Source organism: Tursiops truncatus, chromosome 1 (genome assembly GCF_011762595.2).
Source record: "Tursiops truncatus isolate mTurTru1 chromosome 1, mTurTru1.mat.Y, whole genome shotgun sequence".
Classification (NCBI taxonomy): Eukaryota; Metazoa; Chordata; class Mammalia; order Artiodactyla; family Delphinidae; genus Tursiops; species Tursiops truncatus.
In genome coordinates, this window is record NC_047034.1 from 157,721,885 (window position 1) to 157,747,350 (window position 25,466).

The following is a 25,466-nucleotide window of genomic DNA, read 5'->3' on the forward strand; positions in this document are numbered from 1 at the left end:
ATTAAACATATGCCTCAATGTTTATTATGTGCCACCCACTGGGGATGTGGACACGGAGGAGACCAAGCCCTCGCCTTCAAGAACCCTCAATATATTGGGGGTGGTGGGCAAATAACCAGGCAAGTAGAAGACAGTCTACCCCTGCTGGGATGGGGAAGCCCAGGGCCTGTGGAACCAGCTCAGGGGGGCCAGGGAGGACTTCCTGGAGGAAGCTTTACTGAGAGATAGATAGGAGAGGGCCAGAAAAACAGGATAAAGGAGGGGGAGGATGTTTCAGGTAAAGGACACAGCACGTGCAAAGACCTTACAGGTGAGCAACAGTGGGAAGTGATGTCCACAAAGGCCATATCATAAAAGGCCTCGAATGACAAGCAAAACAGTTTGCTCTTGACCCTGAGGGCAACGGACACCTAGAGAAGGTCCTTGTCCCTCCTTGCACCAGGTCCATGCACCAGGTGCAGGTGCTGAGCTAAAACTGGCTGCATCGGGGCAGCACGAGGCTGGCCACTCACCTGGTATGCTGTTGGAGGTGGGAGAGCTGTCGGAAGGACTTATCACAGTAGGAGCAGTGGTAGGGCTTGACGCCCAGGTGGATGCGCAGGTGCTGGGCCAGGTAGGAGGCGTTGGCAAAGGATTTGGAGCAGTGCGGGCACTTGTGGGGCTTGGCCTCTGTGTGCGACTTGGAGTGGATCTGCATCTCAGACTTGGTGAAAAAGGTCAGCGGGCATACCTTACACCTGTGGGCAAGAGGCAGGTTCATACCAGGAAGATTCCCGCCCCCACCCCCAGCCCAGTGCCTGGACATCTCAGGGGAGACCTTCTACGTCAGAGAGACCTTGCACCAGGGACAGAGCTCTCCTGGGAGGGTCCAGGGGGCACGGGCAGGCCCCCAGCCTGGGCACCCTCCAACCTGGAGGCCAAAGGTCCTCCCCCTGGAGACAGATTTACAGCAGGCTGGGGAGCAGGCTTACACCTCACAGGGAAGAGAGGCTAGTGACTCATGGTTCTGGGGGAAGGGCTCCAGCACTCCTGGTGAGAGGTTCTCCACCCTGGCTGTACTTCAGAATCTTCTGGGGAGCTTTCAAGAAAGCCTGACCTGGGGGCCTCCGCATGTCTCCCCCCAGCAAGTTAAATCGGAACTTCTGGGGGTGCGCCCCAGCACTGGCATTTTTGGAAAGTTCTCCAGATGATTCTAAACGTTGAGCGTTCAGAACACTGCTTGAAGAGTGTAGGAAACAGACTCTCTCGATATCCCAGGCTGTGGTGAGGGCGGCCCCAGACAGAGACCACCTCTGAAGGGTTGTGGGCGGGGTAAGCCAGGAGACCCCGCCCCTCTGGACCGTAGCCCTCGCCCTCCGCCTCCGGGGCCCCTCTTTGCAGTGCCCCACTGATGGGCCCCTGCTGCAGCCCGAGGCACTGGCCTCTAACCCAAGCCCACCGAGGTGGATGCCCTCCCACCGAGACCCCCACCTGTACGTCTTGCCCTCCTTGGCAGTCTCGCCCGAGGCCAGGATGGGGTAGGGGACTACGAGGACAGGCGGCCCCCCTGGATTCTCCGCTTTGATCTTTTTTCGGCCGCGCTCGGACTTGGGGGGGCCAAGCAGGCCGTGGCCCTGGATTGTCTTGATGGAGTCCAGGAGGGGGGGGCTGGTGATCCCTGAGATGAGGGTGGGGGACGAGGCGATGAGGCGGCTCTGGCTGGTGGTGGTGGGTGTGGATGGGGTGCTGGTACCCGTGCCCACACTCGACTCAGATGTGCTCACAGCCGGGGTCCGGGAGGAGAGCCCCAGACCTGCGAAGACACGGGGGTGGAGGCAGCTGCAGAGGCCGGCTCAGTCCCCACCACCCAGCTGTGTGACTCTGGCAGGTCACCAGCCTTTCTGAGCCTCCCCTTCCCTTTGTAAATTATTACTCAGGGGTACAAATGAGAACTGTGTATGTGTAAGATTCCTTAGATACCTAAGGACTAAACTGAGTCCTATTATCTGTAACGGGGGCACTTTGGAAATCATCCCCCCCCCAAAAAAACAAAAACAAAACTGAGGCGCAAAGATGTCCACTACTGTGTTATTTATAATAGCGAAAATTAGAGACAACTGAAGTATGCAATATTAGGGAAGGGCTTAATAAATTGTGATCAATCTCCTCTACTGAACATTAACTGCCCATTAAAAAGGAGATTATGTTTGTAAAAAAAGGAAAATCTTAAGCCACAGAAAAAGTTAAGTAGGAGATGGAGATGCACCAACATGTGATATGGATGGTAGAATTAGGAGTAATTTTAAAACAATTTTTTTGGCTTAACTGTACTTTCTAATTCTTTGACAACGAACTTTTTCCTTTTTTTAAAATTTCTGTAATAAAAGTTATTCTTTTAAAAACGAGGGGACTAGAAACATTTACAACATCAGGTAAAGTACACAAAAAGATGAAAATGATATCTATCACATGATTAAGACTATGCTTTTTAAAAAAAAGAAACCCAAAATTTGTGCATTGAAAAAGATAATATCCAGAGTTGACAACAGTGTGTGTGTCATACATGCTGGGAGTGTACATTTATCCACCTTAATGGAGGGTGGTTTGGCAAGAGTTTATTAAAATTTCAAAGGTACAAAACTTTTGACGAAGCAATTCTAATTCTAGAAATCACCCATAGATATTTATTTGCACATGAGCACACAGATCTGCGTACTTGGACCTTCCATACAAAACTGTGATCAGACAAAACTGGACACAACCTGCTATTCTCAGCAGGGGCTATGTAAAGAGATGTGGTCCATCCTCAATACGGAGAACAGGGAAGCCATGAAAACAAGATAGATGTGCAGTGACGTAGAGAGAATGCCAAAACATGCTGCCAGGTGAAAAAGTAATCAACCACACACACAGTATGAACCCACCTATTTAAAAAAGCACGCATCCAAACTACACATGTATATACAGGTAATGTAGCTGTGTGTGAAAGCACAGGAATAGATCAGAGAAGAGACACACCAAAGTAAACTGTGTATAAATTGTGGTTCCCTGTGGGGAGGGAGAAGAATTTGTTGGTAAAAGGAGATATTCATACTTTATCTGCTTCCATATTATTTGAATTTTTTACCTGGTGAATTCATCCATTTTTTACATCTGTGATTAAAGGATAAAATAAAATAAATTATAGAGAAAACATATGAAAATGCTAACAACAGTAGGACGAGGGTTAATTTTTTTTTCTCCTTTTAGCTTGTCTGCAATTTCTAAATTTTCTATGATGACTACGAGTTACCTTTATAATAAAAAATGCACTAAATATGTTTACGATAGAATGGTGAGTAGGAAAAGAGAGTTCAAGTCATGGGTACAGCCCTACCACAAGCTCATCAGAACACGCCCAAATATTAAAAAACAAAACAAAAAAGATGGAAAAGGAAGGAAATGGACTAAAAGGCTCTCTAAGCTGCTGGGTTATGAGCTGGGGATTATGAGTGATTTTCTTTTTTCTTAGTTTCTCTTTTTTCCAAATTTCCCTTAATATGCTTATATTACTTTTTTAATATTACTTTTATAATGAAAAAATAAATTTAATAACGTCATAATAAGGAGGGAATGTGCAGAGGGTGGCTGCGGCCTGGGGGGAGGCTCACGGGGCCCCATGGCTCTTGGGCATCTCCGAGAGGCAGGAGGGAGAGGGGGAGAGAGGCACAGGCATCTGGCTGGCGGTGGGGCCAGCCAGAGGAGGAACAACAGCCCAGATACAGTTGCCACTGGAGAAAGCCTGTCCACCAGGCTCTGAGGTGGGCACCAGGCAGCCCAGCCTCATGACACATGTCCCCCCAGCCCCCAGCCTCAATCTATCCAAGACTGGGCTCACATCTTTCCCCCACCCCGCTCCCCCTCCTATGACTCCATCTCACTGGCAGTGACTGGGAGTCTCCCTTGCCCCCTCCCACTCTTCACCCCTACACCCAGCCCAGCACCAAGCCCTGTCCACTCTCCCTCCTCAACATACCTCACATCTGTCCCCTTCTCTCCATCCCTCTGCGGCTGCCTTGTCCAGGCCACCACCCTCTCCTGCAGCTCTCCCTGCCACCGAGCCAGTCTCCACCTTATAGCCAGCCCCAGCTTTCTCACCCAAATCTGAGCATTTCCCTTGCCTACTTAAAAACCTTCCACGCTCCCACTGCCCGAGGGTGAAATCCAAGCTGCACAAGTGGCCCCCAGGGCCCTTCCCAGTCTGGTGCCTGCTTCTTTTCCAGCCTCAGCAGAACCAGTAGAGCAAAAGGGTTCACACATGGGCTCTGGAACCACACTGCCTGCCTCTGCCTCTTACTGGCTGTGAAACTGGGCCTCAGTTTGCTCATGGGTTCAATGGAAACGTTAGGGTGAACCACATGCAACTGTTTCTTTAAGTCAACCTAACAGTAGCCACCTCACAGAACGGCTGGGAGTAATAACATGAATACTGGTGAACATATACAGGTGCTCACCTGGAGTTAACTGCCGTATTATGACTGTTATCATCATCTTTTGATCTTCCCTACCCGGACACTGTCCTACTCTTGCTTTCTACTCGCTCTGCACATGTTATTTCCTCCTCCTGCTCCATGTCCCTAGTCAACCACCAACCCTTCCTTGCATAGGGACTCCTCCAAGGAAGTCTTCCCTCACCCCTCACCCCCCAAGTCTGGTTAGGGCTCTCCTGGATTCCTGAAATAGCTACGTGGATTTGGCTTCCTTGGTGATCCCCCGACGGGCAGTGACCCAACCTCGTCCCATCCAGGTGGCTTAGCTGGGCGCTACGTCAGGGTACAGGACGGAAGGAAGTCTGGAAGCTCCACCCCCGCCCCAGGCCCTGCCGGCCCGCCCCGCCCCGCCCAGCCGCAGGGTATCCTGGCCACGCCCCTCCCAGGTAGTCTCCGCCCAGCCCTCACCAGTACCCCCGACCCGGCCCCGCGGTACCTGTGACCGTGCTGGTGGCCGGCCGCGCGTGCAGCGCCACGTCAGGCTGCGGCACGGCCTGCGGGTGCAGCCCCGGCACCTGCTGCAGCTTGGGCAGCGACATGACGGCCTGGCTGCTGTCGGCCGGCGCCGGCGGCACGAGGAGCGGCTGCTGCGACGAGGCCGACGTGGGCGGCAGGTGAGGCGGCCGGATCTTCTCCGCCATCAGCTGCTCCTTGATCTTGTTAATCAGGACCAGGTTGTCCAGCTGCGGGCGGGAGAGGAGAGGTACTGAAGGGGCTTGGGCCGCCGGGCCACCCGCGAACCCCTCACCCCGCAGCCAAAGCCCGGGGCAAATCAAAGCAGCTCCGAGACGGGGAGGGTGGCGGGAGGGGCGACGCTCCGTCTTACCTGGCTGGGCATGGTTGGAGGAGGGGGCCAGAAGTAGGGGTTGTTAAATCGAGGCTCGGCCATCCTGCGGGGAGAGAGCGACTGTCACAGGGAAGAGGGCCCTCCCCACCGGCCAGGGGCGAGCCCCCATCAGCTACACCCACTCAATCTGGGCCAGTGTCTGGGATCCCTGCCCCCGTGGGACCCTCACCTCGCAGCGGAGCAGGCCTCCTACCAGGCCCAGAGAACCACATCTCCAGGCTGAAAAGTCTGGAATTCAGGTGTCCCACGGTGGGCCCCAGAGAGCAAAGGTCATATCCAAAACAGAGTACTCCCAGCTCCTCCCCCCCGCCCCCCCCCATCTCACCCAGCTCCCATCACCGTGATGCCCGCAAACCAATCCCTATTCCCCCGCCCGAGGGCCCTGGGCTGCAGAGCCAACCCTATGGATTCCACACAGAAACCTGCTGTCCAGAGACAAACTGAGAGGTCCTAGGGCAACTTTGTAAATCGCCACAGAGCAGAGGCAACTGCCCCTCCCTGATCCCTGCCCTCTGACCCCTGGCCCCATTAAAACACAGGGGGCAACTTGGGTCATCAGATACAGCCTTTCTGAAGGGCAATTTGGCAGGATGATTTACGGGAACCCAGATGATTACAGTATTGCCTTTTGACCAAAGAAACCGTACCTCTGGAAAGTTATCCTCAAGAAACAAGCATGGCCAGAAACAAACATTTTCCCTACAAGGATGTGTCGGAACACTGTGCTTAAGGAGGGCGTTGAGGAGGCCTGAGGCTAGGGCAGTTTGGGGCTCTTCAGTAGAAGTATGTGAAAATCCATCTGGTGGCCCTCACCTCTGGCAAGTTCCTGTGCAGTTAAAAGGGCTTTTCAACCAGGGCAGTAAGAAGGGTGGGCCTTCAAAGCTATCTTTGTCTTCCATAGGGTTCAAGTCTTTCTGTGACCCTAGAGTAAGTCAAGAAGTGACTTATAGGGACCATGCTGGACAGAGGCATTCCATTAAGTCTTGCTCCCTATCAGATTTCTCTTATTTATCTCTCTCTTACAGAAATTACTATAACTAAATACGTACTGGTATTGGTTGCTTAAATGCAACTGTTTCTTATGATAGGCAAGGCTGAAATGAAGTGCCTTTAACCTTTTTTCCTGGCCCTACAAGTGGGAGAAGCCCCTACTGGAATCGCAGGCAGAGGGTTTCAGGAAAAAGCCCTCAATAAGGATACAACCTAATCAGAACACTCAAGAGTATCCTCCTCTGGGTGGCTGGGGCAGCTCTAAAAGCCCTCCTTCTCCCGCCACCCACAGAGACCAAGCTGCCCTTCTCTCCACCCGTCCAACCCTGCCCATCCTTCACAACCCAATACCAGAAGCACTTCCTGCCTGGAGTTCTCCCTGACTGCTCCAGATCCCTGGAACTTCTCCTTTCAAAGAAGGACCTCAACACAATAAAAATAGTGAGAAGGCTGCCATTTACTAAGTACCCACCTTGTGCCAGGCATACTGACACCAAGAGGCAGGTACTCTTATCATCCCCTTTTTACTACTAAGGAAACTGCAGTTCAGAGAGGTGGAGTGACTTGGTCAAGGTCACACAGCAAGTAAGCAGAGAGCTGAGATTCCCATTCTCATCTGCCTGACTCCAAAGTCCAGCTCACCAGTCCCTTAGCTGTTCAGGGGGAACGACAAAGCATGCTGACTGTAGGATTGTGAATATGTCCTGTCTTAGGATGGCACAGCACCCACTGCCCATCCACCCAGCAGCCTCAGACCTGTCCCTCCCTTGCTGTTGTCCACTGGGGAAAACGTGAAGGGGTCTGAGCTCTAATGCCAGGGTGAGGAGGCTCCAGGGCTGAGGGGAAGACGAGCTGGGGAGCTGCCTCAGAGAGGCCTGGGAATTGGATACATCTGTCTCGTCCAGCTTGGCATCCCCGGCACCCAGGCCCAGAAGGTGATCAACAACATGAGTTGTGTGACAGAATGAATAAATGAAGAAATAAATAATCAGAATTATTTTAAAGACAGTCCCACACAGTTATCTAGCACTGCTGACAGTGTACAAAGCCCTCAGTATCCAGCAGCATTCTCACCAGGGCCCCAGGAAGCAGGGAAAATCTTCACCCCCATTTCACAGAGGAAGAAGGTAGGGCACCAGGGGGGAAGCACTTGCTCCTGGCCACATGGATGGGGAAACAGGAGGGAGCGCTGTGCTGCAGTGTTGGGCATCGGCTCTCTGAGCCTCCGTTTTCCTCATCTGTAAAATGGGATTGAAACAGGCCACTCTGCTTCATTCCTGCCCTGGCCCAGGATTCTGCCCACTGTACCCGACTGTTCCTCAGACAGTTCTGGGGGAGCTGTCCTCTCCTCCCCTTCAGTTCAATGCCAAGTCAAGGCTTCCCCAAACTCCACCCTGGTCAGGGAGGTATGGGGTCCCATAGCCGGGATAGAGCATCCTCTCTGCCACTTATCAGGCCCCTGGTCAGCCAGGGACCACCCCTAACCCTGGTTGGGGAAGCAGGCACACAGAGGGGAAGGGTCTGCCCTGGGTCACGTAATCTAATCCACACAGCCTCTGCTTCATCTCTCTGTGTCCTTCTCTGGCTGGGCTTAAGTTACTTAATGATTTGCTCAGTGACCCAGGTACTGGTGTGCATCTACCCTGTGTCAGCGCAGGGAAGGCGGGGGGGGCAGGGGGGGGGGCGGGGGGGGCGTCTGCTGAGCCCTTACTGAGTGTCAGGCACATTGCCAGGTGTGCATCAAGAGCATCTCACGTGAGCCCCCAACAAGCCTTCTAGGTAGGTGTGCACCTGTGCAGCCCTGGGACTCGCGTGACAGGGTGGCCGGGGCCGGGCTAAGCCACGCAGACCTTGTGTGGAGGGAGAGATTTTAAGCAGGAGAGAGACTGGTCAGTGTCTGTTTAGGACAGATGGACAAGGCAGAAGGGCATCCAGGCAGAGGCAACAGTTTGAGCAGACATGGAGGTATGAAAGTACAAGGCAGGTTTGGGACAGTGGGCAGCCACCCACTGACACCAAAGAGAGCTGGAGAGTGGTGAGGGACAGGCCAGCCAGCAGGGCCTTGAATGCTGCTGGTGAGGAGGCCTCAGGCAGTGTGCAAGCCAGGGGGCCTGAAGCTTGGAGGACCGCGGTTGGAGGGAGGAGCCTGAGGACAGCGCCTGGGGCAGAGGAGCCAGGCTGGCTGGGCTGAGTGTCCCACCTACCCCATCCCCTGGAGGCTGGGGAGGCCATGCAGACTGGGCTTCATGCCCCAGACAGAAGCCAAGACTGTGCTTTGAGCCTCGAGACTCACAGCCCTGATCCTTGCAGTAGGGCGAGCAAGGTGTCATTTTGTTTTTCTTGCTCTAAAAGGTGAAAAAGGTTGGATGGGTCAATGAATGAAACACCTCCTAGAGCCGCCCACCCACCCATCTGCCCATCCATTCATTCTGGATACATCCTCTGGGCCAAACGGGGGACCGGTGCTGGGGAACCGAAGGCAAAGAGAAGAGCCCTGCCCTCTGGGAGCCCTGAGCTAAGGAAGGAAGCAGACACGTGACCCGCAAGCTTCTGCAAAAAAAGAACTTTTGCCTGTGAGGCCTGCCACATGCCACCAGGGACCTCCATGCAGTCAAAGCCGAAGGGCTACCTTCCAGTCCCGTCCTTCAGGGCCTCCCGGCCACCTGGGCCCTTTGAGAAGACCTGGGTGCCGTGAGCCCTGGGTTCCTCATCTTCTCAGTCTCTTTCCCAGCTCCCACCCCACACAGCCTGGGCTCCTCAGGGTGGGCGGGAGCTCCTCTCTTCCACTAGCCTCAGTCCTTGGGTGGCCCATCCACTCTAGGACTTTAAATACCAGCCAACCCCCCGGTCTCCACCCCCAGACCAGGCTGCCCCCTGGAGCTCCAGGCCCACCTTCCAGTTACCTCCCTGACCACTCACGGGCTGCTCAGACTCAGCAGGTCTGAGCTGGACTTGGTCTTCCCCTAGGATATGTACTTCTCTAGCGATCCCCTCTGAGCGGGGCATCGCCATCTGCCCAGACGCTCCTGCCACGGACACTCATCCACAGCACGTCCCCTCCCTCCCCTCCCAGCTCAGATACACCAGCAGCCACGTCTTCGGGATTCCATTTCCAAACTCTCTCTCTAATCCACTCCATCATCTTCACAAGTCCTAGCTACTATCCGCTCACCTGGACCACGGAACAACCTGCTTTATTTGGAGCCCAGTGCACCCAGGTTCAAATCTTTGCTCCAAAACACCAGCTGTGTGATCTTGGGCAAGTCACTTGCTCTTGCCCCCCAAGTCAGGGATGAGCAGCCCAGAGCACAGGATGGAAAGAAAGGATCAGGGAGGACTTCCCAGCGGAGGTGATACGTGCTTTAGGTCTTAAAGGATGAGTGGGAGTTAGCCGGGCAAAGAAGGAGTGGGGAGCATTCCTGGCAAAAGCAGCAGCCTGCGTAAAGGCCCAGGGGTGAGAAGCAACACAGTGCATGAGGCGAGCTAAAGCGATCGGTGTAGACCGGGAGACAGGACATGAGGCTCGAGCCAACGGCCAGGGTCAGACCTAGAAAGGCGGTTCCAGAATCTGAGGCCTGGAGTCTGGACTTGAAGCAGTAGGTGACGGGACAGATCTGTGGTTTAGAAAGGCCCCTCTGACTGCTGAGTGTAGGCGGGCCTGGAGAAGCCAGGAGAGGAGGCAGTGAGAGGGAACTGGTCGAAGGCCCCCAGGGAATGGAACGGAGATGAGAGGCGGGGGCTACCCTGGGCCAGGGAAAAGGGTGACCAAGGAGGCCTGGCTATTTGGTTAGAGCTGGAGGCCAAGGAAGCATGCAGGTTGCCCTCCAAGGTGTGGCCCAGGAGGTCCTCTGGACACCGACGCAGACAGACAGAGTCACAGGAACATGCAGACAGACAGCACCAAACTCCGACAGGCCAGATCTGTGGTCCCAAACATGGACAGATGGGGACATGGCAACTCCCATGGGCAGGACCCCACAGCCACCAGGACAGAGTCACAGGTGGATGCTATTACAGGAGGGTGAGCGCACACAGCCCCCAGGCAGACCCGGAAGGAGGCAGTGAGGGGCACTCGGGGAAGTTGGGATGAACACAATTGCCTTATTCCCCCAAAGAACAAACCCCTCATTGACAGATTTCAACCTGGAATCACAGGCTCCTTACCTAGAGTGTCCTTTCCCACTTGGTGAACTTCTACTCATCCTTCAAGACCCAGCTCAAGTGTTCCCTCTTCTACGGAGCTTTCCCTGAACCCCCAGTCAGTCACTTCCTCTGTGTTCCCAACAGCACCTTGTATATGGGAATAACAATAACAATAATAATAATAAATGGCAGCTACCACTGGTTTCAGCACCTACTACTTGCCAGGCACTATGCTGAGTATGTTACACGCATCATGTCACTGAATTTTCCCAATGGCCCTGTGAGACGTACATTTAACAGAAGAGGAAACTGCAGCTCAGAGAGGTTGACCAACTTGCCCAAAGTCACACAGCTAGCAAGTGATGGAGTTAGGATGCCACCCAGATCTGGTGAAGCACTACAGGCTGATCACACCCTGGTGCGGTCATGTTTCCCTGGGTGACTTGCCCACCAGACTGTGAGGTCTTCACAGGTAGAAGTGGTGCTCATTCACCTCTGCCATTCCAGCATCTAGTCCGAGGGGGTTTCAGAAACTCTTTGTAGAATGAAAAAGCACAATAATACCGACTACCTTTTCCCGAACACCTAAAATAGGCCAGGAATGGTGGTAGCAGGGCATTTTACAGCCGTTATTTTATTGTTGCAATAGACCCATTATACATATGAGGAAACTGAGGTCCAGAGAGGTTAAGTAACTTGCCTGAGGTCACAGAACTGAGTCTGGATTGGAAACCAGGTCTATCCATCACCCTTTCCCAGGACAGTGGCCTCTGAGGCCAACCTAGCAAGCTCCACCAAGGGGCAGAAGGGGCAGGGGCACTGAGGAAGGGGCACACCAGGTGCCAGGCCCTGCCACCTGGGGAGGTTCAGGCCTAGACAAACAGACACAAAAGAAAATGGACAGCCCAAGGGGGAATGTGATTAACCTTGCCCGCTGCAGGACAGCAACTTCTGTCCCACCTACCCCATCCCCAGGCCAGCCCAGAGACATTAAAAAATGAGATCTGCCCAGACCCCATGGCCACAGGGGAACTAGCTCCCAACAAAGCAAATGGGAGAGAGCAGGACCCAAAACTGTCCGGATACTATGATTACAAGGAGGCAAAAATAAAAACCTGCGTCAGAAAAAGCTGCAGGGAACCACGCCCAGAGGGAGGCTGGGAGCGCTAGGGGAGGCGGCTGGGGCTGATCTGGTTTTTTGTCTCCGTTTCTCTAATTTCCAGCTACTCTGCAATGTTGTTGTTGCTTTTATAATGAAAACAATAAATTTATTCTTAAAAAAAGAGAAAGTCGTTGGTAGCCAAGGGGGCAGGGGTAACAGATGGAGGGTCTGGAGGCAGGGAGGAGCAGGGGGGATCAGGGTCAGGGATGGTGGGCACTCAACTGACCGTCGCATGCCACCCATCCTCCAGGCACACATGACCTGGTGGGTCATGGCAGATGTCCGCAAGGGCTGTCTGGCTGAGGTGAAATTCCATTGGCACTTTGAAGCCGGTCAGGGTTCCACAGGGATTATCTCCACACCTTCCCTGCCCTGGTCCGGGCCCCTTTCTGCTCTGGCCTCAGCTATTCCAAGAGCCTCCTCCCAGGGTCCCTCACCTCTACCCACACGACCCATTCCATTCTCCTACTGCAGTCACTGTGATATTTCTAAAATACAAATCAGATCACAACATTCCCCTACTGAAAACCTTTGATGGCTCCCTCCTTCCCTCCAGACAAGGTCTGGATTCCTTAGGCCTTCCATGCCTGGCCCTTGCCGACCTCTTTGGCCTCAGTGTTTATTTCTGCCTTCCACTCTGCCCAGCCAGACCGAGCGCTGCCCCACTGCTCCACTTCCCTTCTCACTTCCTCACCTCTCCCTGGAACCCTCTGCCTCCCCATTTCACTGGTTAACTACAACTTATTCCTCAGGCCCCAGTTTACAGGCCACTTCCTCCTGGAAGCCTTCCAGGACTGCTATGCTATGTTGGGTGCCTCTCCTCTCTGCTCCCTTTGTGCCCTGCATGTTCATCATCAGACCCTTGGCAGTCCATTTTCTGCCTGTTTTCTCATCCATGCTGTCTGTCAGGGCACAATCAAGGCTGAGTCATTTACCTTTAAGCCAAAAAGTACCTGATAAATGTTTGAATGAATGAATAGTCTAGGTAGAAGGAACTGAAAGTGTCATGGCCTAGATAGAGGAAAGTCCCCTCCCCCTCCTGAGTCCCCTCCCGCCACTCTGGCACTACGTTGTCCCCTGTGTTATATTCTTCCCTATTTTCTGTATCTAAGCCCTATCTTCTTAATTGATCTGAGAAGAGGCTGTGTGCTGTAGAGACTAGCAGACCAAAAAAGTTGTTAACAGCTAATAAACACAGAAAATGGTTCTGCTTCCCATTTTCTTCCCAATAAGAAAATGATAATACTCAATGCTGGTGAGGGTATGGTGAAATGGCACTCCCATGCATTATTTCTGGGAGTGTAAACTGGAACAAACATTTCCGAAAACAATCTGGCAATAACGTTGCATGAGCTCTGTAAAAATTTTCAGACTTCCTGGCCTAGCGATCCTATTCTTGGTCATCTGTCCCTAGGAAATACCCCAAATATAGACAAAGTTTTATGCACAAAGCTGTTTGCTTCAGTGGTTTTTTTACAGTAGCAGAAACCTGGAACAGCCAAAATTTTAAACAACAGGGGGATGGCTCTGTAAATCATGTTACACAGTGATAGTCTACAGTCGTTGATAATAGCCAATGTTTACTGGCATTGCAATGACTCATTTAACATTCATATCAACCTTACACGGAACTGAGGCACAGAGAAATTAGGTAACTTGCCCAAAGTCAAGCAGTGTGTATACGATTTGAACTCAGAAAGTCGGGCTCCGGAGCCCATGTTTTCCACCCTGACACCACATCCATTAAAAAGAGGGATTAAAACCACCCTGCAGTCATTTAGGAAACACTCATGATACAACATTAGTTGGGGGGGGGGAAGGGAAGAGTTTAAAATTATTTGTATAGATAGAGCAATGACATCTATCTAAAAACCGGGTGCTGAGGGAAAAGACAGTAAGGAAACACCAAAATGCTAGCAGTGGTGTGTTTCGGGCTCGGGGTGGGAACAGAAATGGGGGTGGGTTTTGGTTTATTTCATTTCCCTATTCTCCGACTTTTCTGAAGCGTGGCTACATGACTTTTTAAGGAATATTTTTAATAAAACTAAAGGTTCGGCCAGCTTTGGCCAAGAAAGACACCCCAGCCTCTGCCTACGGCCCCACTAGGATCCTGGCCTCAGGCCCTGCAGGTGTACCCAGGAGGAGACAGGGGCTCAGAGAGAGTCAGGGGTTTGCTCAAAGTCCCACAGTGAGCCTCGAGCCCTACCCCAGACCCCAGCCAGGAGTGCAGTCAGAGGGGGACTCCCCTGCCTATCTGGGGACTTGGGGAGCCAAAGCCAAACAAAGGAAAGCCTGCCCACTCACTCACTCTCCTGCTTAAAATCCCTATTGGGTTGCCATAACTTTTGGGGTGTAGTTCAAACTCCCCAGGGTGGCCCAGGGCCTTTGCTAAGGAGGCCTTGCTGGCCACATGCATCTCTCCCTCCAGCCTCACTAAACGGCCTGCAGGTTCCCAAAACAAGTTGCTCTCATGCCACCTTGCCTTTCTTTGCACAGGCTATGCCCTTCCACGTGGGGGACCATCATCCAGTTGGAACCTTGTCAGATGCCCATCGGCCATCAGAAGTCAGCTGAGGTGTCATTGCCTAGAGGAAACCTTCCTGATCGCCAGCCCCATCCTTGGCTATATTTGCAGCCTCTCCCCTGAGCTCCCACAGCCTCCTGGGCTCCCCTTAACCTAAGCACGCATCCCCCTACCCTAGAATAGCCTGATAACTTATCTGTCCAATCCCCCAGGTGTCAGTGAGGTCAGGGCTTGGTTACAACCCTATATCCAGACTCAGTGGCACAGCTCACCCAGCTCTTCCTTCAGGTCTCAGCTCTGACCCTGTGGCCCCCTGCATTCCCCCTACCCCACCTCTGTAGCACGCCTCTAAACACTGCCTCCAGCCATGACCCTCAAGGACAGGGCTGCTGATGCAGCCCCAGAGCCTAGTACCCTAGCTGCTTGATAAAGTTCACTGAGGGAACCCATGGGAGGAGGGGGTCTGTCCATGCGGGTCTTGAAGATGGGGAAGTCTGCCAGGAGAGCAAGAGGGGAGAGAGAGAGCAGAGGGGCATGTGTGCAAAGACATGGAAAGCTGCTAGCTTCCTAGGACAGAAAAGCTTTCTCAAAAATGGCCCCTGCCCCAGGGAGGGGCAACAAGGTACTGCTGGGGCGTGGCTGAGCTAGAGGCGGGGGCGCTCCTGGGAAGACGAGCTCATCCCATTGAGGGATGAACACAGACTGCATGAAGGTGGGACTTACTGATGGCAGGAAGGGGAGATGTCAAGAGAGAGATGCCAGGGAAGGGCAGGCCGGGTGGGGAAAAAACGCACGTGCAAAGGCCCCGAGGCAGGAAAGCATGTGGACTCGTGTTTGGTCTGGTGTGGGCCCAGTGCAGGAATTCACAGGGGAAGGAGGGAAAAGTTGCCGGGGCAGTTCATAAGGGGCCAGAGTTCCAGGAGAAGGCACTTGGATGAAAGGCCACGTGGGGCCACGTTCAGGGGTCCCTGAACCAGGAAAGGCCATGGTCAAGGTTTTCAACAGACAGGTCATCAGGGGCCCAGAAGGATGGCCTGGAAGGGACAAGCAGGAGATGGTCTAGGAGAGGGAAGCTGAGGTTTCCCACCTTCCCAGCGCTCTGAGACCCCATGTGCTCAGTTTTCCTCCCATGACCCCTCTGCCCTCCATGTGGCCCCAACTCCACATAGCCAGAGCCCTGAGTCCCAGCTGCTGCCCCCCACCCCACCCCCAGGACCCAGGCCAGCCTCGGAAACTTGTTCCTGGGAACTTCCTGTGAGGAACTAGGCTCCTGAGGGTCCTGGATCCAATTAGGCTGGCTTGCCACAGCCCTGCAGGGCTGCGAAGGGCCATTTTCATTGTGATGACGGGGCTGATCAGAGCGGGAGGGGGCTCCTGTGTGCACCGTGGTCAGTGGGAGCTGGGATGCTGTCCCTTCCCCTCCTTGCCCCTCCCCTCTCCTACCACCAGCCACTCGGAGACACCCAGGGAGGTGACCCTCTCTGGGAGCCCCAGTGCCCTCACCAGGGAACGGGCCATGACCGCCTTCTCAGGGCTGAGAGGACATTCTGCAGGCTTTGAACACATGCCTTTCTCTGCTTCCATTTCCCCTTGGGTCCCCCAGCTCCCATCCCCACAGGGAACTCCTGCCAGGGTGAAATGACAATGATAATACATCACTGAGCACTTCCTCCATATCAGGCACTATTAGGGGCCTTACAAGTATTTCTCACTCAGGCTCCTAACGACGACCCTGTGAGGTGGATGCTGTGAACAGTTCGAAATATAACACACATTCAGAAAGATGCCTGGAACAAAAATGAGCAGCTCAATGACTTATTACCAAGCACACGTCCAGGGGGCCCAAAAGCCCCCACCCGTGTCCCTTCTCGACTGCGGTCCTCGCATCCCCCAAAGGTCCCACCCTGCTGGCTTCCAGGGCAATCCCTCCCTTGCTTGGGGTCAGGAATGAGGCTCAGAGAAGATGTAACCTGCCCAAGGTCGTGCGGCTGGTGAGGGCAGAAGGAGTAAGGAGTTGGATGCCTCTGCCATCTGCTCGCTGTGTGACCTTTCGCAAGTCCATTTCCTCTCTGGGCCTTTGTTCCTTCCTCTATAAAACAAAGAGATTCAACTAAATCACAGCCTGGATTCTTGGACCCTCTGAGGGGCGATGTGGCCACTGACGGGTTAAAAGTAAAGATTCTGGAACAAGACAACCTGGGTCAAAGCCCCAGAGACTGTTACCAAACTGGGATGATAAAGGTATGGCCTCAGGGTCTTTGTGAGGATTTGATAAGTGAATACATAACAAGTCTTTAGAACAGTGCCTGGTACACAGTAAGAATTCAGTGTTGGTCGTTGCTGTTTTGTCATTAGGTTCTCCGAGGCACTCGGGAGACTTTCCCAACATTTCAAAGACCCACATGGAAATGTGACCAACCAGAGACATCACCTGGGCTGGGGGGCAGTGGATGCAGCAGCTCGGGGAGCCCTTCAGACCCCACAGGGGCTGCTTGGCAGACCCCTGGAGAGCCAAGTCTGGGATTACGCAAAGCAAGAGAGCCAGCTGCTGAACCCCAGCTGTGGCCTGGCTCCCAGGAGCTTTCTAGACAGGTCCTAGGGGTCCCAGGCCGGGAACCCCCAGCAGGTGGTCAGAGCCTGTCCTCACGCTGTATCTCAGGACCCCTGGGGTGGGCAGCCTGTGGGGCAGGGCAGACAGGGCTCAGGCCCGGGGTGGAGGCCAGCAGGTAGAGTGGGCCCTGAGCAGGACAAGGCAGCAAAGGGAAGGTTGGGCTGGTCAGAGAGAGGGATGGAGAGGGCCTGAGGTGGACATGTGGGTCGGGGTCGAGGCCAGGGAAGACCTACTACAGGCTCTGGCAGGCCAGGCCCACCTCCCCCAGGTCGCAGGGCTACCGCCTTCTCCATGTTCCTTGGTTTCCCACCTCGGGGCCTTTGCTCCAGCTGTTCCCTCTGCCTGGAATGCCCTCACCTGGAAAACTTCAAGCCAGTTCAGCTATCACTTCCTCCCAGAAGCCCCTCTCCCCCACACACACGATTATCGTCACTGGTTACAGTAAATCTAAAAGTACCACTTTCCTCATCATAGGAAAGTGGTTCCTTTCCAGCAGTTACCAGAGTCTGTAATCATATCATCATTTGTGTTTGTCTAATGTCTCCCCGACCAGGGCAGGAACGGTATGAGTTTTCCCCACCTCTGTCCCCAGCATGGAGCATGGGCCCTGGTATATGGTAAATGCTCAAGAAGTCCTGCCGGGTGAAGGTGGGAGGTCCAGGCAGGCTGCAGGCAGGTCCGGGCAGGGTGTGGGCACACACAGCTGCACGGGTGTGCAGGAGACACTGTGTGCAAGGCCAGAACGTGAGGCTGGTGTAAGAGGCACCTCCGTGTAAAACACACACGTGCATGAGCACGCCTGTGTGCAGGTGATAAATATGGCGTGTACAAGAGTGTGGAAGTACACGAGGGGCAAGCAGGCAGCTGTGTGTTGCTTCCTGGCAGGTGCACACGGGTATATGAACATGTGTGTAAGCTGTGGGTGGCAGGAGTGCATAAACGTGCTTCTGTGTGACGTGTGTGTATCACGTGTGTGGACTTGTCTCCTGAACTCCTGGCTCCTATAGGCCCAGTTTGGGGCACCTCTGGTGGTGTTTCTGAAATAGCAGGGGAGCACCTCGAATTGGCAAAAGTGGGGCGAGGGGAGCAGGGTCAAAGGTGGAAGCGGAATGGCTGATAGTATGAATATGTGCAAGTGTGTATATTTGAGTGTGTCGGGGGGGGTGTGCCCGTCTCAGCCAGGTGTCCTCCCATTGAACCCCAGAACCTGAAATGGCTAAACTGTCCCCTCAAGGAACATGAAGCCTTTGCCCAAAGCTCAGAGAAGGACCCAAACAGTAGGAACCGCCCCCCAAGGATATCCTGCCACACAGATGATGCAGGGACAAGGGAGGACGCTTTGGGCCCCAGAGCCAAATCCCTTGGCCTTCCCCACACACCTTATCCATTCAACACACCACTCCGCCCCGTCCCCGAATCCTACCAGCCTCCAAAGCCCAGCGCCAGCCCTGGTTCCACGAAGCCAAACCCACAGCCCCCAACCCACTTCCACTCCACCCACCTCTCAATCCCACCCAAGTCCAGGTGGGGCGCTGGGCCCTCTGCAGCCCTGCACCTCGAGGAGTGTTACCCCCATTGTGAAGATGAGGAGGCCGATGCCAACAGAGGGAGCAGCTCCCCAACCAGGGCTGTCGTTGCCTTTGAATCCCAAGGCACATATTGCGGCAGCCTGTTGGCACCTGAGGAGAGGAAAGCCCATCAGGCAAAGCGTCGGGATGTGTGGACAAGGCCTACTCCTCTCCTTTCCCGCTGTAGTTTCCCCAATGGACAGAATGAGGTTTGGCTGGATAATCTGTGAGGTCCATCTCTCCTCAATTAGTGTGTGACTTTAGATCTCAAATGGTTCCCCACGAATTGGGTATACATGCGGCTACATGGAAAGATAACTGTCCTCTTTCCCCCAGTACACCAAGCCTTTCCAATACCCTGGACAAGGGCCTAGCACGGTGCTACAGAGACAGGAGGAGCTCGGGATGCATGTACGCTCGGTGCCCGGTCACACATTCAACACCGAGCACCAAGGAGGCCTGCCCTCAGGGAGCTCACAACCCAGTGGGGAGAGAGAAGCTACTGAAGTCATCAAACTATAAGGTCCAAAGCACTGGGAAACCGTAACACTAACATCACTTCCCAAGTGTTATTCACAGGGGGAGGTGCAGCACTTCACACTATGTAAAGTAGACCTTTCCAGCAATGACAACTGTCTGACAAAGGGAGGCTAGGGGGCCTGTGAGGAGGGAACTCCCTGCCACTCTAGCGGAGATCAGAGGCCCTCTTGTCAAGGATGTGGGAAGGGAGTTCCCGCTCTGTGCAGGGATCAGGTGAGGCTGGGCTTCCCCTCACCAGCTGTGGGATTCTAAGGCAGAGTCCCAGGGTGCTGGGTTCAAATCGCACGATGTGCCTGTTGAGCTCTGTGAACTTGGGCAAGTTCCCTAATCTGTGCCTCCATTTCCTTGGCTGTAAAATGGGGGTAGTAACAATGAGGATTAAATATGTCAACATTTATAAAGCCTCTTGGAACACGGCCTGGCGCAGTGTAAGCGCTCTGGGCCACTAAATAAGTCAGGCAGTGAGAGCTCTTTGTAAAGGGTCTAAGTCCCAGATTGGATCAAGCACAGACTCTGGTGTCAAAGGCTCTGAGGCAGAAATCTTCTTAGATGCTAAGGTTCTGAGATTGAAAGAGACTAGGATTCTTAGATCCCATGATTTAATCATCTCATTACTTCCTGACAACAGCCCGGAGCCTCCCAGGGGAGGAGAGGGCAGAGCCTGGTGTCACTTCATCTCCCAGGGGCTGCCCCGCAGCCGGGGCGGCATCTCCTCACGTCCACCAAAGCCACAGCCACCCCGTCCTGGACCCACCTGCCCACTCGCCTGCGTGGGGTTTAAGCATGTGACAGCTGTGCGGACAGGCAAGGCTTAGTGCAAATAAACAAATACAAGAGGAAGTTTCGGATACTGATGAGAGCTGCAAGGGCTGATGTGACCGAGAGTGACAGTGGGAAGCTATCACAGAGCAGGTGGCCAGGGAAGCCCCAGCTGAGCCGAAACCTGTAAAACAAAAAGGCGCCAGCCGTGCAAGCATTCCAGGTCGGGGGTGGATGTGCAAAGGCCCTGCCAACAGGCTTTGTAAATTCGAGGTGCAGAAAGAAGCTGGTGTGGCTGGAAGTGGTGAGACTGGGGGGTAGAGGGGAAGCTGAGGTGGAGGGGTGGGCAGGCCCAGACCATAAAGGGCCTTGTAGGCCCCTAAAGGACTTTGCATTCTTGTTCTTCAAAATGCCTAGGAAATATTGAAAGAGTTTCAGCAGGGGAATGACAAGGCTAAACAAGGCTTTCGGGGTCCCCAGGTCATGATCATTGGGCTCATTCTGAAACCAGCACGATGGTTTTCAAAATCAAGGTAGGGCCTGAGGTGGTAATCAACAAGCCTTCTAATTCAGTTGGTGTACACTGAGCTCCTGCTACATGCCTGGCCACGGCGGGGAGACATCACAGACACTCTTGTGTTCGTTCCCAACAAGCCATGAGAGAGTCATAGAGATTACCGCATTTTAAAGATCAAGAAATCGAGGCTCAGAGAGGGGAAGAATGTGCCCAGAGTCACACGAGCCATACACCACACTGTACAAACCGTAAAGACAAATGGATCTTGGTCCCAGGACCCAGATTCACCATCATGGTAGTGGTATTTTCAAGCCCCTGCTTCTCCAAGAGACCTTCCCTGAGGACTCATGTAGGCACCCATGGATACTGCCCTAGCTAGTGCTTTCTGCACCCTGTTAGCTTTGGAGCCCTGAAGGACTGTCCTTGTATTTCACATGGCTGTCCAACCTGGGCAGGTAAGCTAGGGACTGGCTGGCTGGACAGATGAACGTATGTATGGATGGATGGATGGGAGGGCAGATGGATGACTACTGAAATGACTAACCAATAAACTAATGAATGTACAATGAAAGAATAAAAGCATCTAGCAAACTAATGAATGAACTAATGGATGAAGGAAGGAAGGAAGGAAGGAAGGAAGGAAGGACTCTCACTTTACAGAGGCAGGGAAGTGTCTGCCCAGGGAAGGGCTGGGGCCAGGCTAGCTTCAGACCCAGTCCACACCTCACCAGCGGCCATCTTGCCCCCATCCCCCAGACCACAAACAGCCTATTCCTTAGCCCCCGGGACAAAGCCATGCCTCTGCCAGGTGCTGGCCATTATAGTGCCCGTGGCCCCATCACCATAACCACCAGCAAGCAGTGGAATCTGGTGGGAGGTAGAGTGCTTCACTCCCCCTCTGAGTGTCTCACAGACAAAAGGAGACAGGAGACAGGCTCCGCTCCTAGCTGGGACCCAAACTGCTGGGTGACTTCAAGCACGTGGCTGCCCCTCTCTGAGCTGAGATGACCTCTCAGGGCCTTTTCAGCTCTGACATTCTTTAAGGGGTGGGCTTCTAGATTTTTTACACAGTCACTGGGGTAAGCAGAAGAATTTGAAAGATCAAAAACTAGAAGTTGGGAAAGACACCTGTCCACAAGTACCAAAGTCCACCCAGGAAAACGCTCCCTGGACAAGGAGTCCGGAAGCTTGAGTTTAAGCCCTCCTCTATCACTGCTTAACCTCTCCAAGCCTCAGTTTCCTAAATTTTAAAATGGGGTTAAGTATCCCCCACCTTGACAATTTCACCTGAGTTTCTGGGAGAACCTGATGTGGTAACAGTCATGCACTACACTGTGCAAACTGTAAAGTTCCCTTCACTCAGGCAGGATTATGATGGCGGTGGGCAGGGGAAGGAGTGAAGGTGGACATGCTGTCCCATTCCAGTCCAGTTCTGTCCAAAATGACTCTTCCAGGGGTCAGACCCCCAACAGAGAACAGTGGAGAGAGCCCAGATGTAAAAACCTGAAATCTGAGTCCCTGTCTCAGCTCTCCATCTAACTGGCAATGTGACTTTGGGACAATCACTTCCCCTCTCTAGACTTCAGTTTCTCCATCAGAAAAATGCCTGGCTTAGTACCCTCTGGCTCAGACATGCCAAGTTCTGCAGCCCTGAATCCCTAAGCCCCAGGCTTCAACCCCTGGCTCTGCCCGAAGTGAGCTCACCCTGCCCTGTGGAGTCACAGACCAGGAGTGACTGGAGGGGTCTCCCCTCCAGGAGACCTTGGGGAAGGGGTTAGACAGGCTTAGGGTCCTCCCAGGACAGACAAACTCTCCCAAAAGGGAAAGACCACACCCAACCAAGGCTGCCCAGGTGACTTGGACAGCGCCAGCCACCCCAGACCTCGTGGGCCTGGCCTTCAGAACACTTCTGTAGCCTCAAAGCCAGCAAGCCCTGACCTGTCCAGAGAAATACTTCAGGAACTTCACCCAAGTCCAAACTGCCTCCAACAGGGAGCCTCCAGGGCAGGGCAGGGGCGGCAGAGTGGGTAAGAGCACACCGCAGGGAAGAGGCTCAGACGACCACCACCGGACAACCTCTCCCGGCCCCTCCCCTCAGACAGGTCCCCCTGGGGCTGCCGGCCTGCACCCAGCCAAGAGCCAACCACCTGGGGGCATTTACCACCAGAAGCCACCTACCAGGGCCAGGAGGCCCACCAGGTCGGGGAAGGGGCTCTCCAACTGCCGAGCACACTTGCCCAAGGGCTCAGGGAGCTACCGCAGCACCCAGGGCAGGATTTCCGCCTACAATGGGGCCCCGGCCACCCATGAAGGAGACAGGCCCACCCCACCCCCAGCTCAGAGCTCTGAGGGTTCCACACTGCTCCAGGGCTGGGTGGGGGAGAGCAGGATTACTTCCTCATGCCGAGGATCTTAGTTGGAAACCCAGGGCCCACTCAGAGCCCCTATTGCCAACCCTCTCCTCCAAATCTGAGAATATAGTTCCTTACAATGCCGTCTTACGCGGCCTCTTCCAAAATACATTTCCTAGTCCCCCGAAACCCCCGTCCCCAATCCTCCACATCCCCCCCGCAGCTCTGGGGAAATCGGCAGTTAACTTTTTCCCAAAAATCCCGCAGAGGCAGCTGGCTGGGGGGAGAAATGAGCCCCGAGATCCTTTCGCGGCATTTCACCGCCTTCCAAAAGAAAAAAAAAAAAAAAAAAACTAAAAAAAGAGAGAAAACTTTCGGAGTTAACTTTAAATTCCCAACCCTCCCCCCAAAATCGCCCAGCGGCTTCCTTTTTTTTTTTTTTCTCTTTAAAGTGCAATTGCATTGTGTCTCACCTCCCCGAAAGGCTCGCGGCTCTCGCCAAAGAAAAGGAAAAAAGCCAACCCTTCGGGTGCCCCCTCTGCTTCCAGCCGCCTCTCCCACATTCTCAGACAGTTTTATTAAAATTTTCAGACAAAAGAAAAACAAAAATGGCAGCCTGGCTTATTTTTAAAACAGGACAGGGACGCCATATTCTGCAGATCTGCAAAAAAAGGGAGAAATCCGGCACTGGCCGCTCCACCCGGCCGGCTGCAAAGTGCGCGAACCGCGTCGTTTGCAATCCGTTTATTTGCATTAAGCCCCATGAATCATTGTTTACCGGAGAATTGCAGCAGGTTTGAATAGCCCGGCTTAAGAAAACACACACACGCGCGCGCACACACACACACACACACACGCACACGCACACTCGGAGAGCAGACCAGACACACCGCCGGAGACACTTCCTACCCCGCGCGCCGCTACCGCCGCCGCTCCGGGCCGGGCCCGAGGTGCAGGCGGCCCCGGGCCCTCTGAGCGCCCCGGCCCGCGCGGCCGGCCCCCCGCCCGCAACTCGGCGCAACTTTCCCGCGGGCGGGCGCCCGCCGCCGCCGGGCCCGCTCCCCGCGCTCCGGGCCCGCACGGACCTGGCTGTGCTGGCGGCGGCTCCGGGACGCGGCCGCAGCCCCGCGCCCGGCGGCCCGAGTAGGGCCGGGCTGGGGCTCCGGCTCCGGGCTCCGGCTCCGGCTCGGTGCGGAGCCGCGCGCAAACCTTCCGGGTCGCCTGCTGTTCACTTCTGGGTTCTGCAAGCGCCGAGGCGGCGGCGGCGGCGGCGGCGGGAGGCTGGGTCTGCAGCGCCGCGCGGCCCCCCGTGCGCTCGGCGAGCCCCCGCGCCAGGCGCCCGGCTCCGGGGGGGGCCGCGTTGGGCCCCCGCCTCTCCGGCTGCGCAGCCCGTCCGGCCCCGGGGGCTCCCGCGAGTGGGCAGCGCCGGGCGCGGGCGACGGCGCGGGAGAGGAGGGGGCCGGGCGGGGGGCGGGGGCGGGCCGCGCGCTGGGGGCCCCGCTTGGGCCCCGGGGCCTCGTCTCGCGCTCGCCGCCGCCGCCGCCGCCGCCGCTGCCGCCTCTCAAAGTTGCGCGGCGCCCCCCGCCCGCGCCGCGCCGGAGGCAGAGCCACAAAGGAACTCCTCGCCCCCCTCCGCCCGCCCGAGCCGCGCGGGGAGGGCACCGGCGCCCGGCCCTAGGCCAGCCCCTTCCCCAGCACGGGGGCTCCCGGGGCCCCGGCTGCCGCGGCCATTGTCCCGCCCAGGCCCCCTCCCCGGCGACGGCGGACTGGGGACCTGGGCCTGGCGGGCCGCGGCCCCGACCAGGCCGAGCCCGCGCGGGGCCAGGCCGTGCCTGGGGGTCTCCCCCGCAGACGGCAGGCAGGAGGGGACCCCCAGGATGGGCTCCCACACCTGATAACCAACGATCGTGCTCAAAATCCAGGCTGAGATTTTTGTTTTTAAGTCGAGGACACGGGGATGGGGGGAGGGGGAGAAGTTTGTACAGGCCAGGCCACCCCCTCCCTCAGTAAGCTCCGGCGCTCCCTGGCCCTAGGCCCGAGCCCCCAAAGGGTGGGGCCGCCGGAGGTTGTCAGTGGCTGTCCTCGCCGAGTCTCTCAGAGGTGGCACCGGCTGTCCCCCAGCTCCAGACCTCAGAGCCATCTGTGTGTGACTCCTCCTCCCGCTTCACCCTCCCCAGCCAATCAGTCACCAAGTCCTCCGGATTCGGCCTCCCGGGCTGTGTCAGCTTCCAAACTTCACTTCTACCTGAGGAGGCGGCCAGTCCCTGGGTCCTTTCACCGGGCTCAGACCTCCTGTGACACTCACTTACTGCCAGCTGGCCTCTAGGCCACGATGAATCAAGGCTGGCCCTGCCCTCAGGAAGCACCCAGTCCCCCGGGGAAGGACACACACATAAGCAATCACCTGCCAGTGTTTGCCTTCCTCTGGGAAGCATTTCCCAATTCGTTAAATAGTGATTTAAGGACCTCCTATCAGACGCTGTGCTGGTTGGCTGGAAACACAGCCATGAGCAAGTTGGACAAAATCCCTGCCCTCCTGGAGATTCCAGTCTAGCACAGGATGTCAGGGCTGAGCAACTGGAGGACAGCGCCCACGTGTACCATTTGTGTTCGAGCCCTAAGCACAGTGCCTGGCACCGAGCAGAGCACAATACATATGTGTAGTGGGAATTAGGTGGAATTATAAAGGGGAAGAGGATGTAGATGACACAGAGGAGGCCATTTTTTTTTTCCCTCAGGAAGGTGGAGAAGCTCTTCAGAAATTAGTTCTGGGGTGAGCCGGGTTGGGAAGAAGGGAGGGGTTTCCAGTTTCCAGGAAAATGGGGGTGGTAAATAGCAACCCATTGTTGAGAAGTTCAGTGAAATGATAAATTAATAAATGGGAGAGGAGACAAATGTCTCATGCAGAAGAATTTGAAATAATTTCTGCAGATAGCCAAGGAGGTG

General features: G+C 54.9%; 1 protein-coding gene across 7 annotated transcripts in view; it reads right to left on the reverse strand.

The window, feature by feature from the left end:
- Positions 1-23,741, reverse strand: part of ZNF362 (zinc finger protein 362) — a 36,995-nt gene extending 13,254 nt beyond the window's left edge. The window contains exons 1-6 of one of the 7 annotated variants that reach the window (XM_033838448.2): positions 23,606-23,741; positions 10,510-10,635; positions 5,335-5,398; positions 4,945-5,191; positions 1,471-1,792; positions 513-737 (exon numbers count right to left, since the gene is read on the reverse strand). In XM_033838448.2, coding sequence (XP_033694339.1) covers positions 513-737; positions 1,471-1,792; positions 4,945-5,191; positions 5,335-5,398; positions 10,510-10,547 — 896 coding nt within the window. In that variant the 5' untranslated portion in view covers positions 10,548-10,635; positions 23,606-23,741. The other 6 variants (XM_033838447.2, XM_033838441.2, XM_073792412.1 and 3 more) reach the window with 6 other exon arrangements.
- Between the last annotated feature and the right edge of the window lie 1,725 nt (positions 23,742-25,466).